Source organism: Lycium barbarum, chromosome 11 (assembly GCF_019175385.1).
Source record: "Lycium barbarum isolate Lr01 chromosome 11, ASM1917538v2, whole genome shotgun sequence".
NCBI classification, from domain to species: Eukaryota; Viridiplantae; Streptophyta; class Magnoliopsida; order Solanales; family Solanaceae; genus Lycium; species Lycium barbarum.
Window position 1 is genome coordinate 123,428,984 of NC_083347.1, and position 15,818 is coordinate 123,444,801.

Consider the following 15,818-nt stretch of genomic DNA (forward strand, 5'->3'; position numbering starts at 1 on the left):
TATTCATGGATTATAGGGTTGGAAGTTCTCAATAAGTGATTGGATAATACATGAAATTGGAAGTTGTTCGTAAGTGATGGGATATACATGAAGGATTGTTTTTTTTTTTTTTTTTAAAGTGGACCTCACTGCAGTGCTCTTATTTTTGTGTTGCCACACTATTCTGACACAATAACTTACATTAAAATTGTCGCAGTTATAATGTTTAACCAAATTGGTTATAGAATTTGCACCTTCATTAATGATTTACTCACGACAAATCAGATTAAAATTTTATTAATAACTAATTATAACAAACTGACTAAATTTAAAAAATAGTACTCATGTAAACAGCTATTGTCACACGGTCTTTTATTCATCAACTATTACGACTAGTAAAGATTAAAATAAACAACTCAATCATCTCTAACCACAGAACCATGACCAATCAAGTGATTTATCTTTCCTTCAGGGTGCTCAAAGAAATCTTCTACATCCAAGTGTGTGATGTCAATTTGATTTTCAGAGATAAAATTAGTTTTGAGATTTTTCTCTTTTCTTTTAATTGATGCCTGATAAAGCTCAACCAAGTGCTTTGTCGTACGACAGGTACGTGACCAGTGTCCACTTCCACCACATCGATAGCATTTGTTTTCTGAGCCACGTGCTTCTGGCACTTCATGCCTATCATCCTTCTTTTTCCCCTTTTGGTGGTAATTTTTCTTTGAAGAGTGATTAACACCAGGAAAATAATTTCTTCTTTGACCATTATAACGACCACGACCACGACTATTATCATGATCACGACCGGGGCCACGACCTTTTCCACGCCTGGAGTAGTGGGCATACACCTCATTCACTTCGGGGAGTGGTGCAGCGCCAGTAGGTCGATTCTCGTGATTTTTCATCAGCAAATCATTATTTTGTTCAGCCACAAGAAGATGAGCAATCAAATCACAATACTTTGTGAAACCTTTCTCTCGATATTGCTGTTGCAGGAGCACATTCGAGGCATGAAAAGTGAAGAACGTCTTTTCCAACTTATCAGAATCACTAATCTTTTCTCCACATAGTGTCAATATAGAAGTAATTCTGAACATCTCAGAGTTATACTTCATAACTGATTTGAAATCTTGTCACCTTAGATTTATCCATTCATGTCGTGCTTTTGGGAGGAAGACCATCTTCAGGTGGTCATACCTTTCTTTCAAGTTTTTCCATAAAACGAGTGGATTCTTAATAGTAAGATATTCAATTTTTAGGTCCTCATCAAGATGATGACGCAAGAATATCATAGTCTTGGCATTTTCTTGGTTGGATGTTTTATTATTTTCTTTAATGGTGTCTCCAAGACCCATAGCATCAAGATGGATTTCAGCATCTAGCACCCATGATAGGTAGTTCTTACCTGAAATATTAACGGCAACGAACTCGAGTTTTGTAAGGTTAGCCATAAAATAGAGAGAATAAAAATATTACCTTAACCTTCAAGAATTCCTTGAGACGGTAGAGTCTCGTGCTGATAACGTGTTATAAAATAAAATAAGCACTAAAATAGGTAAGTAGTATGACTCACACACACAGAGAGAAACGAAGAATACTTTGTTTTACTAATTTATGTTCTACAATTGATCATCAGAATGAATGAATATATATAGCCTCATACAATGATGGTCATATGGGCTCACATGGCAACATCATCATGACTTTGTCATCAACACTATCTCCACTAATGGTCACTATCTCCATTAATGGACATCCACTATTATTTCATAACAATTTGATTGTTATACGTTGTTAGATAAATGACTACAACAAAGTAAACGGTACCCACTTTTATTTTTTTTAGCAGCTCTATCAGTAAAATTAATATGAAACAAATCTACTTTCAACTCAAATATAATCCTGTATCTAAATATAGATATTATGAATCACAATTATGTGTTATCGGACACTCAAATGTAATTTAGTATTATATTTAGTCTCAACAATTTTATATTCACTGTAAGTCATATACTTCATGTTGTGGGTCCTCAACATCCACATGTAAGGTCAGTGGTTAAAGTGCCACTTTAATGGTACTCTGGGTTATCCACATGTCTCCCTCACATCGTGGCCTTTGTCCGGCGATTAAGACATTGGTGTTTCAGTCAATTCAGCAAAAGAGTCCAAGATTTACTAAGGGCTAATTTGTTTACATTTAATGGGGGTCTGAATCTGAATCATTTATATTTCAGCCTATTAAGGGGTCGTTTGATAGAAGAGATAGGATGAGATTGAAATTATCCCATATTTGGTTGATGGGATAACTCCTTTGTTATTCCACCCAATCTCCTCTATATAGGATAAAATGTGAGATTAGTAATCTCTTATAAAAGGTGAGATTAGTTATCCATCTAATCTCATCCAATCCCATCTATATGGGATAACTTATCCCTTCTACCAAACGACCCCTAAGTGCATTTGTCTTTTTTACTTTTGAAACATCTTAATACATCTGAATGGGTCTGAATAATTCCGGACAAAGTCTGAAAACTATTCAGACCTAAAACAAGGTAACTTTTTTTCTCCATAAAGAAAATTGTTGGTTTTTGTTTCGAGTTCGACCGACTTGCTTTTTACATAGTAAGATACCTTTTTTACGTGACAAAAGATTCATAATTTTCTTTGTATTAAGACGAGAAGGGCCTGATTTGTAAAATAGAAAATCTCTTTGAATTGCGACATTGAAAGCTAGAGGGGACTTTGAAGAAGATGGAAACGGCGGAGCAGTTTGGGAACAAATTAAGATTTTGTTTTGTTTCAAGTAGACTTTTTCTAATATTTTTATTGTTAGTACAAGATTAAGTTAATAGTATAATTATTACAAATTTATATTGTTATGTTTAAATATAGATAAATTATACATATTCAGATCTCGAAATAACAAACAGTCTTAATCATTTAGTATTCAGATGTAAAGTCAGCGTCTTAAACATTCAGATGTGCATTCAGATTCAGACGTCTTAATCTTAATGAAAACAAATGAGGCTTAAATCCCATAAAAGTGTTTTTTAGGCAAATATTAAACATAATTTAAGAGCCCGATTGACCATATGAATTATTCACTTTATTTTTTTTTATTTTTTTTTTAACTTTTTTCGAACTCATCATTTGGCCTTAAAAATTTCAAATACAATTTGAAGTTGTATTCCGGAATACCAAAAATAAGAAAAAATTATTTTTTTAAAATTTGTAGTTTTTTTTCACAACCAAAACAATTACTACATTTTAACAAAAATACAATTTCAAAAATTATGACCAAACACAACTCCAACTCCAAAATTCCAAAAAAAAAGTGAATTTTTTTTATTTCTATGGCCAAACGCCTACTAAGTGAATGCAAGAATTAGCCTCTGGACGGCAAGCTGGACAACGGGAAGCTCCTCTAACTCTAGCTCAGTGGCGGAGCCAGGAATCTAACTAAGGGTGTTCAAAATTATAAAGTAAACATATTTTTTCATGATTGGGTGCACCAAAAAAATTAAATCAAACTAGATAACATTTAGCTGCCATTTTGCTTTGTTGTTTGTCCTTAAGCATAATCCAAGCATTAATTTGAAATATAGTTTGAAATTTTCGCTGAAAATTTTAGTTGAGCAAAGAAAATCACTTGAGAAATTCCAATAAATAAAATCACTAAGCACGAATGAAGAAAAAAGTTGGAAAGGTAATAAAAGAGAATAAAAAAAGACAGAGAAGAATGAACCAGGCGACCATCTTTGGTAGCGTCCAACGGGTGGAGACGATGAGGTTTTAAATAGATTTTTCAGAGTAACTACAAAGCAAATCAAACGAACTTTATTTTTACTTGAGATGTTTTCAGGTATATACATATAGAAATTAATATTATATATTAATAAAATCACAAATATAAACATCTTTATTAGAATTAAAGTTTGCATTGGACTGCACTTTTCATTATCATATTTTCTTATAAAAAAAAAAAAACTATGTGTCTAATGGGTTTAATACCTAATTAATTTATAATTCATATAAATAATTTATTTATATATCTACTTTTCTTCTTTCATAGGATGGTAAATGTTTAGAGGCTACTCGTATAATTTGAGATATTCAAGAAGATTTGAGTGAAACCTTTTTAAACATATACTTATGACTAATATTTAAAAAGAATACTTAAAGAAAGGAAAGTAGAGAATTGCCTTTGACTGAATCCTATTTGACGAAGTGCAATGCTTGTCAAACAGCGTATGTTTTCAGTTAAAAAAGGAACACAAAAAGAGCGCTTTAATGAGCTTCGAACCCGCGAGATGAGACCCAAAATGAACACCCTTAACTGTTGAGCCGCGCCATTTAGTTGTGACAAGGGTTCAATAACTGGCATATATCCGTAAAATACCATATTTAACCTGTATACCCGACATAATTTTCCGACGAAGGGTGTTCAGCTGAACACCCTTCGTATAGTGTAGCTCCGCCCCTGCTCTAGCTTCTATAATAGTAGTAAAGTAAAGTAAAGTAAAACATCACTATAATAGTAAGATACAGAGCTAAATTTTGAGTTCATGAATTCTGGAGTAAATATACCCTCCGTTAAAAAAGTAGCTCATTTATACTCTTGTCATTACACAAATGGCTAAGACCTATCATTTTCAGCCGATAGAAGTGAAAAAATCGATTTTAAATTAATTTTTGTTTTTATTTTATTAAAATAAAGCTACATAGAGGTATATTTGATCATTTGAGTAAAGTTCATGAATATATTTGATCCTTCTCGCAAAGTTCAGGGGGGGTATATTTGATCTTTCTCGCAAAGTTTATCGTTCCGGGGAAACAGAGCGAGAAATCGGTTTCCATATATGTGTTGAGTTTAGGAGAAAGAGGAAGGAGAGAATTAACTCGGAAGCGAAAATTAGGGACCAATAAGGTAAAAATGAGATTTGAATTGTGGTGAGATTGATTATAAGTCTGTAATATAGCATGAAGAGTATTGCTATTGAATGAATAAAAGTATGAGTTCTGTTTATTGTGGCTGATAATTTGTGGACTTTGCACTTTTGTAGAGGTAGAGTTTCCATTTTTTGTATGATTTTCTGTTGAAGAAGATGGTGTAAATGAAGAAGAAGAAGAAGGTTTTTATAAGGAGCTTAAAATATATAAGTTTGTTTTATTTGTTAGATAAATGGAAACATATCACATGGTTGTAACTTTAATATATGGAGACGAAACTAGGATTTTGAGTGTATGGATTCTGAATTTTAGGCAACGTAACTTATTGGGGTTTTAAGTAACTAATTGGAAAAATGGCCGAATATTTAGAGCAAATATACCATTTCTTAAAAAAGCAGCTTATTTATACCCCTTTCGTTATACAAATGGCTTGGATATATCATTTTCTGCTGACGGAAGTAACAAAATAGATTTTAATTTTTTTTTATTAAAATATAAGCTATATAGGGGATATTTGATCATTTTGCAAAGTTCATGAGTATATTCGATCCTTCTCGCAAAGTTCAGCGGCATATTTGATCTTTATCGCAAAGAGAGGATTAATAAGGTAAAAATGAGATTTGAATTGCATTGAGATTGATTATGAGTCTGTAATATAGCATGAAGAGTATTGCGATCGAGTGGAGAAAAGTGTGAGTTCTGTGTATTATGGCTGATAATTTGTGGACTCTGCACTTTTGCAGAGGTAGAGTTTCCATTTTTGTTTGACTTTTTACTCTGTTTTTTGTTGAGGAAGAAGGTCGTTTATAGGGAGATTGAAAGTTTGTTTTATTTGTTAGAAAAATGGAATCATATCACATGGATGGAACTTTAATATATCAACATGATTTGTTGTGTTGACATCATAGAACTGATTGTTATTTTTGTGGTTGCAAGTGTTGCTACTATTGTAAGGTGATAGTTGATGTGATTTATGACAATTAAGGGTAGTTTGGTAGGCTGTACTAATCAAAATAGTCCTTATATTAAAATTTAGTCCATCCAAAATAATGTTTGGTTAATTCAATGTAATCATACCTAATACATGGATTACTTATACATCATAGGGAGGCTTATTTAATACCGAGGAAACTAAGGGATTACTTATACCAGGTTTAACTACACCTGGATAAGACCCCTAAAATGACTGAACTAACCCTCAAACCCTTTTCCCAATTACATGAAATAAAAAATCTCACAAATATTTAATGGTATAATTGTAAAGAAGATTTTGTATAGTTTTAAACCAAACACAAACTTAGATTATACATTGCACTCTAATTTTTAATACAATGAACCCTTGATAAAAAATAGTCTCAGCATTACTAATACCTGCATTACTAATCCCTGAATTACTTGTCTTCGTATCGAACGATCCCTTAATGTTGGTTTGGATATTGCTAAAGAATGGACTATATCTTGCATGGATTAGTAATGTTGGTTTCAAGTGTCATTTTCATGGGTAACATCTAACCTAACATTTGTAGAAAACTATATCTTGCATGGATTAGTAATGTTGGTTTCAAGTGTCATTTTCATGGGTAACATCTAACCTAACATTTGTAGAAACAAAATTTCAAAAATCATGAATAACGAATAATTAAATAATGAGTAAAGTGAAAAATGTAGTACCTGATTTTACCACCTTCTTTGTTAATCATTGCTGAAGTTGACATATTCATGAGATACTGCAAAGAAGTTTTACGTCTACCACCAAATGGTTCCGTCTTCGATTACACAACACTTCCTGCTTACTTGGAATTTTCTCAACAATCTATAATTAAGTCTTAGAACAAAGGCATAATACATAAATAGGGCCTCAAATCTAGCTTCATTTTTAAAGTATGTTCTTCAACTTTGGGTGTGCACAAGTAGTCACCTCAACTTGTAAAAAGTTGAACACGCAAACATAAATACTGACGTGACACATAAATTTTGGAGGTGTCTAGATGATCATTTTGTAAGTTAAAGTGTTCAACTGACAAAATGGAGACAAGTTGACGTGCCTACTTGTGCTCACCAAAGTTTTAGGGCATACTTAAATAATGAGATCAAGTTTGAGGGCCTATTTATGTATTATGTCTAGAATAAAATGCAAGAGAAGAACATAAATTTGAAGTCTTGGACCGCTAATGCTAAGTGTAAAATTGTACTTACTAAACAAATCTTCTCAATATTCCTACAAATTTGTTTGGTTGCGTGCAATACACACCTTTGAATATCAGGGGACAGGTGATCATTGCTTCTCATTCGAGCCTTCCCTACTCTCTGTAATGTATTAGCTGATTTCTTTCTTTATTAGGTTAAAATTTTCCTCTAAATGTTCTGCTTTCTATCCAGGATCAAAGAATATATGGCTTAATTGTATTGATATCAATCTACATACTGCAGGAAAAGTTCTGGGGTGTATGTAGCACTACAGGTGGGGGTTCAATTGAACCCATAACTTTTAATGCGGAGCATAAATATATGTGTAAAAAATTATTAAATTGCAATAAATCGTACACATGAACCGATAACTCTTAAAATACTATGGTAATGAGTTCAACCCTAAAAATCTTTTGGAATGCCAAAAATGCTTATTTTTAAAAAGTGAAGTGTTTTGTCAAGCTTTTGTGAGAAAATAAGTGTTTCTCAGGATTAGCAGAAGGCAGAAGCAATCTATCACGCCCCGAACCATGGCCTGGATGTAACACGGCACTCGGTGCCTGACTGCATGTGACCGAGCGAACCACATGGCTTGCTAAATCATCATGATACATAACATAAGCGGAATATAACGTGAATGTATGATGAGCCTTTATAAAACATGGTAAGTCATAATACTTAATAAAATACTCGTTTAAACATGAGAGAGCCAAAATGGCTATACGACTCCAAATGTCTGACATGACATAACTGACTTGTCTAGTCTATGAAACCTCTATCATGAGTCTGACTGGAAAACATACTTACTGGGACAAGGCCCCCAGCATACCTTTACATGCAAAACTAAATAAAGAAATACAATGTCTAAACCCCGAATGAGATGGGGCTCACCAATAAGCTGGTACGTGCAAATACTAATGAGCAGAAGCATCGTCCTGTAAATCCGTACCTGCATCGTGAAATGCAGGCCCCCGGGCAATAAAAGGGGACGTCAGCACATTGAATGTACTGGTATGTAAAGTAACCGAAAGAAACAACATGAAACATGGAATAACATGATAAGAACTGAAACTGAAAACCTGGACATGAACATGAGCATGTGTACATACGTATATATATAACATAAGTAAAAACATGATAAGTAGGGAGAGCATTTTATAAACCGACACATGATATCACCACGTGAATACGTGGAGTCTGGTACCTCGCCGGACCAGCAGAGCCCCTATACCTTGCCAGGGTATAAGGTGGTAACGTACCTGATGGATCCATTCAGTGTAAAATTAAGGTATCGTCCTAACTAGGCGGAGCGATCCTTGTCCTATGGTGGCTACATAGTTTCAGGCTATCTGAGCCTTCTCGGTAATTCGTGCAACTCCCAAAAACATTAACATAATATAGTTGGCTAAGAAACCCATGATTTTCGTGAATTAACTTGTACTTATCTTGTAATAATGATTTCACGAAATAACTTATAAACATGGTTTCATGAAATAGCTTGTAAACATATTCTTGATTCATGAGTAATAGCAATAGTTCATAATCATATATGTGTAATTGACTTGAAAACATGGTTGTAACTTGCAAAATAAAATCATAAGTTTCATATGAACATAATGAGAACACATGAGGAAGAATTCATGATTCATGGATTAAGCTAGTGTTATGTTCCGTGTTTTCGTATAATTGAAAATCGAGAAATAATCAAGACTTGTGTGTTATGAGGAAATATTTTGATTTTAGTGGATATGACTATGTTGGTTATGAAATTATTGGTGCTAAGACATTGGGAAAGGCCGAGGGTAAATTTGGAATTTCGGAAATTAGTTTCGGGAATTACAAAACCGGACTTTTAATGAAATGGGCCAAGAAAGATTGAACAACAATTTAGGCCCAAGATTAATAGGGTGGCCGGCCAAAGGCCAAGGCCCAAGACCCATTTTAAATGGTCATGTGTTATGCATGTGACCATGTAGAAGATATATATCAAGATTGCCTTTGGAATTATCAAGAAAAAAATTCACAATTCAACTTTGAGCTAAAGATAGCTCTCGGCCGAACCCTTTGGAAAAGAAGAAAAAAATTTCTAGCCTCCAATCTTGATCTAAAAATCTTGTCCTTCTTGTGTTGTAGTAAGTTCAAGGCGCTCTCCGACGTGATACAATTAGTTTGGTGAAAGAGCGGCGTTTGCGGCAAGTCAGAAATTCAAGTAAAGGTATGAATTTTGCTATTCTAATGTTATGGAATTGGTATGAATATGTTAAGGATTGATAATAGACGAGAATTCCGTAGTTTTGATGTATGTGTATGAAGCCGTGTGTGTATGTGGGTTTAGTATGCTAGCCGTGAGCCATATGGTGTGTAAGGCAAGGTGGAATTGATTTGTTAGTTCGTTAGTTGCGTCGTTGTGACCTTTATGACGTAAATGAATGTTTAGTGAATTGAATTGGAGTTGGAAATGATTGCGGAGTATTATGGGAAAGTGTATACCTTTTGTATATTTGTGTATATTGTTGTATAATTATGATGCTAAAGACTTTAAATGTGATTTATGGTTGATGTTAATGAATTTGGAATGAAACAATGCGAGTTAGAATGTTCGTCGTAATTTTTGATGTTTTGGATGAAATATGGAAAGTAATGAACTTCGGGAAATTTTGTACATCGTTTGGAATATGATTGGAATATGTTTGAATAACCTTGAATGAGTGAATGAATACAATAAGGTGGACATAAGTTTGGAATTGTGAAGTTTGAATAAAAAGTTGCCAACTTATATAGTAAAGAAGAATATTGAAGTTAGAATGATTTAGTTGGGGTTTATGTTGTTTGTGACGTTTGGGTTGTTGTTGTTGATGTTTATTGAGCCGAGCTAAGTCTCGGGGGTGTTAGATATATAGGGGAAATGCTGCCGAAATTTCGGTTGACAAAAATCAAGTTAATGGAAATCTTAAGCCTAAGAATCTCTAATTGGTAACTTTGACCATTTGCAGATTCTGGACGGAACGGGATTTGATTTTAAGGAAAGCATAAGACGTCCATAAGGTATGTAAAGCTTCCCACTTCTTCGTTTGGCATGTCTTAGTATGTTAGGTGAATATTGGAACCTCCGGAGCATTTCTGCTCCTCGAAACCCGATCTACAAAATGACTACTATTCATTCAATTCAATTGAAGCCTAAAGGCTCTATTTTGGCTAGAATGCAACCAAATGTTCGAAACCTATCGAAATGTGATCGGGTCACTTTGAAATTCATTATGTATGATCTTTTGGCCTTTAAATGTTCGTAAATTATGTTCGCTACCTCAATTTGACTCGAGGTGGGCCCGCTAACCCCGAGACGCCCTATTTGTCCTATCGGGCTCTCTTTTTTGGATGAACTTCGATATGAGATCTTCGACCTTGAAACTTCCCTCTATGAAACATGTTTTGACTATTATGATATGTTAAGTTTCGTTTGAGCCATACGTACCACTTTGGAAACAATTTGTGAGATAAACTTTCGTATGAACTAATCATTCGACTATTTTGGTTTATGAAATGACTTATGAGATTATTAAGTTTTGAAAGGCTATTTTGAAATATAAATTGCATTTGTTTGCTCACGACTCCGCTCGTGCCTTATTTTGACTTCGTTCACCGGTTCCCGAGCCGGTTATGATTCGTGCGCCCTATGATAATTCGGCCGTATGCTGTGTTACGGTTCCCGAGGCCTCGCCATAGGGCCGGGTTCCGTTTGGAGTTATGCTGTGATATGGCTAGTGATGCGATACGCTCACTTATGTTTGTGTTCGGGGATGTACGGAGATTCGAAACCTTCTGGTGTTATGCTGTGTGTGGCGCCAGCGTCGGAGTGGCGACCACGTTCTTGAGCGTTTGCATGATTTCGTTTGCATTATGTATATGTATATGATTTGATACGGATTTTGACATACTGATTGGTACTTCCCTTTGATATCCGGTTTGCTTTCAGTTTTGGCTCATATTTCTGTACTCCGTGTTTTACATACTCAGTACATATTTCGTACTGACCCCTTTCTTCGGGGGCTGCGTTTCATGCCCGCAGGTACAGACATTGGTGATCCTCCGCTGTAGGCTTCACTCTCTGCTATTTCGGAGTACTCCTTCTTGACTCGGAGTCAATTTTCGGTACAGACTTCTTTTGGCTATGTATATATTCTGTACATTTGACTATTTGGGTACGGCGGGGCCCTGTCTCGCCATATGTCTTTGTTTTGAATTCGTAGAGGCCTGTAGTCATATATGTGGGGCGAGGGTCCTATGTATGTTTGTTTGATTTTGTTTTCTGGTCTTACATCGGTCAGTTCGTTATGATGGCCCTAAATGGCCCTTATGCTTATATTTGCACTTATGACCGGCGATGTCTATTCCGCCGCTCCGTTTGGATTCGATATGACATTTTGATTTGTGCGACCGCTTAAGACATATTTTGATATAACCTATGTTGATATGACTTTTATGAAATTCTGAAATACGTTCGGATTTGGTAAATGAATATGTGATTTGGTCTGGGTACCCAGGTAGGGTGCCAGTCGCGGCCCACGGGGCTGGGTCGTGACAGCTAGGATTCCTAATATCCGTAATGGAAGAGTAGGAATACAATAACGAACATAGATACAAAATTCACGTACATACATACATAATTTCGGGCTACCAATATGTTGGGTTTAATGCCCTAGGATTCGAACTTCATGGATTTTACGAAACAGATCATGGGGAAGAACGTAGAGATTCCCACATGTGGATGGAAGTTCTACATACCTTAACTTCCCGCTTTTGAGCGTATCACAATGTCCTTCAATCCCTTCAACTTCAATCTATAGCAATACAGGTCATAGGGATTCTATATTAACAACAATATCCATGCTTTGTTCATCTAAGCATTTTATCAAACACTTGGTGGGTATGAAGCTCTATAACCCTCATTAATGGTGTTTTTTTCACCCAATCCCCATTCTATTACTTCTAAATACTTCTACAATCTCAATTAGATGTAATTAACATCATTCTTCATCACCCATATGAATACAACAATCCCAAGTCAACAATCCAACAACTCTAGCACAGTTCATATAATTCTCTCTATCAAACCCATTTATTTTTCTTCCAAGAATTCATCAATTCACAACTATAAATGATTAGGGAGTAGAAACATTACCTTTTATGAGTAGTCACCACAAAATCAACATCCCCAATTTCGATCTTTAGCTTAGAATGACGGCAACAACTTGTACTACACTTTATCCTTCACGAGCCTCGGGATTCGGGGCCTTAAACTTGGTTGATTCTCTACTTTATCTCTCTAACTCTCCTCTCTCTCACTTTCTCTCTCTAAGATCTGAAATTATGGGGAAAATGGGCTGCTAGGGTTGACATTTCCCTTAAATACCAAGGGGAAATGGGTTTGACCCAACTTGGAAACGGGTTGGGACCTTTCTGTCTTAAAACGTCCATATCTCCCTATCCCGATGTCACCTGTGAACCCACAACCTATGGTTGGAAAGATATTTCAATTATCTACAACTTTCGTTCTTTGCGTTTTCCCAAATTCCCAATTTATGATAGGGTTATGGCCTCCCGAAGTCAGGTGACCCGAAACGTACTTACGGACCAAGATACGGTCACTGTTACGGTCCCGTAACACGAAGTACGGACCGTAACTTGGTACCGTACCTTGGTGAAAATTTCCAGTGAGGTTCTGGAAATTTTTGGTGTGTTACGGTCCACTGTTACGGTCCGTAACACGTGTTACGGTCCGTAACGTCACCGTTACGCTGGCAGAACTTCCAGCGAACAGTCTTCAGTAAAATGGGCATAACTCTTTGCACAGATGCCCGTTTGACCCCCATAATATACCGTTGGAAAGATATTTCAAAGGGCTACAACTGTCATCAAGGAAGTTTTCCCAAATTCCAAATTAATAATGGGGTTATGGTCGTTGGAAGTAAGACCTTCTATAAACTTACTTGCAAACATGCCCCGTAGAGTGGTTTTCAACTTTGCTTTGCCCAAAGACTCTTCTCATGTCTTGATTGGGTTTCAAACACCATTTATACACTACTCAAATTGGGTTCATTATACCCCCATCTTATAAGACAAATCTTAACCCGGATGTACGAGGTGTTACACAATCACTTTTTTGAAAAGCACTTTTAAGAAATACACTTAGAAACATTTTTTAAAAGTTTGGTCAAACACGAATCGTTGTCCAAAAGTGTTTTTTAAATTAATTGACTAAACACAAATTGCTTCTCACCAAAGTATTTTTCTAAAAAGTATTTTTGGAAAAAGCACTTTTCAAAATACGTTGATTTTAGAAGCTTAGCCAAACAAGCTATAAATCTCTCCTTCCTTGTTAATTTATGCAATGTTTTTCGTTTTTCAAAATTCAAATATGCGAACTTTGATCAATATTTTGAAATGTGTGTTTTCATCATATTGACATGAGAATAAGTAATTTATGATACTTATCGTACAAGTTTTGAATATCCAAAATTTTAATTTTAAAATATTAAGTTGATCTAATTTAATTTTAAGGAAGTGATATATTTTAAGTGGTTATTAAAGCTAATGCATATAATTAAATGAAGTGACATATTTTAAGTGGTTAACTTATCTACGTAATGAGCATTTGAAAACATGCGCAAAAACTTTTTCGAAATTTGAGCCAAAAGTATCTGATATAAACATTTTTTCATGTGTTCATATACTCAATCGGAACATGTCATAATTCGAATGTCTAAATAAAATCTACTGACAAATTTAAGGGGTTATCAATATATTAGCCTAAAAACATCATCACGATCAAGTAAGAATCCTAAATGGACATCTATAATTGAATAAATGGAAAAGGACATAATTACCCTCGAACTATTCGAAATAAAGCAAATATACCCTCCATTTGATTTTGTTACCAAAACAGCCCTTTCCGTCTAACACAAGGACCACAAATACCCTCACTTTTAACGGCTCGCCACGACATCTAACTAAGCAGTCTGATTGGGTAAAAAATGTGATATGGCTTTCCAACTAGGTAGTCCAACTTGGCTGGAAAATTTATGTGTCACGCCAACATTTGTGTTTACCTGTTCAACTTTAAATAACTTGAGGTGTCTACTTATGCACACTCAAAGTTGGAAGGCATACTTGTCAGCTGAGGCCAAGTTTGAGGGCTTGTTTATGTATTTCGCGTATCGAAAAATCTCACTTTGACAATAAAGTGCTCCCTTCCAAAGACGACTTACCACCCCACCACTTAAGTCATAAGCGTCACTAACCAACAAAAAATTACAAGGAAGGAAGAGTAAACTTACATGTTTCTCCTTTTGATGTAATCTCAGCATTCTCCCCCATGGTGAGGCAAGGGAAAAAACAAGTAGCCACACCTTCAAACAATCAAGAATATTTAGCAAATTAAAAAGAAAGATGTTTTAATTTATTTAAGAAAAATGAAATTTGCAATGATGAAACACACACAAAAAAAAAAAAAAACATACAGTTGATGGGATCATCAAAGCAATCACAAAGACCGCTTGATCATTGCATCTCTGTTAAATTTGCTGTTGATGGCATCTTGCAAAGCAAAAAAAAAAATGTAAGATATTTTTTAGCGGTATCCTGTTTTTATATATTAAGATAAGAAGGTTTAATTAATTTAGGTCAAGATTTAATGACATCTAATTGATTAAGCTACATTTCTACCCATATCTATTCTTATGGGTGAACCAAACCGTTGAGCTCTGCCACAATTAATAAGGATTAAGGAGCTATAGCCAACTGTATGAAGGATTATTCAAATGAAACTAAAGAGTGTACAGACACAATACACTTTATCCCTTGTAGGTTAGGTAAGAATTTAATTTTTTTTGGTTATCTCCTGAACTTCATGCCAATTACAAACATCACATAAAATGAAATGGAAGGAATAATCCAATTTCTGATCGTATTAGATATTGTAATGGCTCTATGGGGGACAACCAGGACTAGAGAGAGTAGGGTAGGTTTACATTAATGATCACTTTCTCTATTTTAATTTATGTGACACTACTTTATTATTAATCAGTTCTAAAAATATTGACACACTTTTGAATTTGGAAACAATCAACGTTATACGTACACTTGGCATTTATCCTGGATGAGAAATTTTTATGGCCACACAGATATTACGATGCATGTTTAAGGCCACAATATTAAATATAAAGTGTATTGTGCATTTGAATGAAACTAAAGATTTTGCACAATATTGAAGAGCACTAGGAATCTTGAAGTTACTTCTTGAAAGATTGATGTTGATGATCTAGATCCTCTAAACATTCTAGTGATGTTTTGGTGTAGTTTATTTTGTTGTCACAAATAATATACACTTGCAGCTGTTATATGTGGTGCCTTTATACTGTAAAATGTTATTGCTGGAGTCAGAGGCGGATCCAAGGTTCGAACATTATGGGTTCAAATTCGGAATTCTATTACAATCGATTTGATAATTGGTGGAGCCAGAGGCGGATCCCTACAGTTTATGTATACATAAATGTCTATCACTAAAAGAGTTAGAAATGACACACATTATATCGAGGTGACAAGAGATTGTGAATGCGACATTGTTCATACATGGGCTTCTCTGATACGAATGGGCCACTTCAAATAGGTTCATTAATGTTTAGACTCAGAATACGATAAGC

The 15,818-nt window shown here is 34.9% G+C and overlaps 1 protein-coding gene across 1 annotated transcript; it reads right to left on the minus strand.

Annotated features, from left to right (window-relative positions):
* Positions 1-395: 395 nt before the first annotated feature.
* Positions 396-1,728, minus strand: LOC132620272 (uncharacterized). The gene is made up of 4 exons (XM_060334945.1): positions 1,668-1,728; positions 1,180-1,387; positions 593-1,071; positions 396-469 (listed from the first exon to the last, which is right to left on the minus strand). The coding sequence occupies exons 1-4, from the start codon at positions 1,726-1,728 to the stop codon at positions 396-398; spliced, it is 822 nt and encodes a 273-aa protein (XP_060190928.1).
* Positions 1,729-15,818: the final 14,090 nt, after the last annotated feature.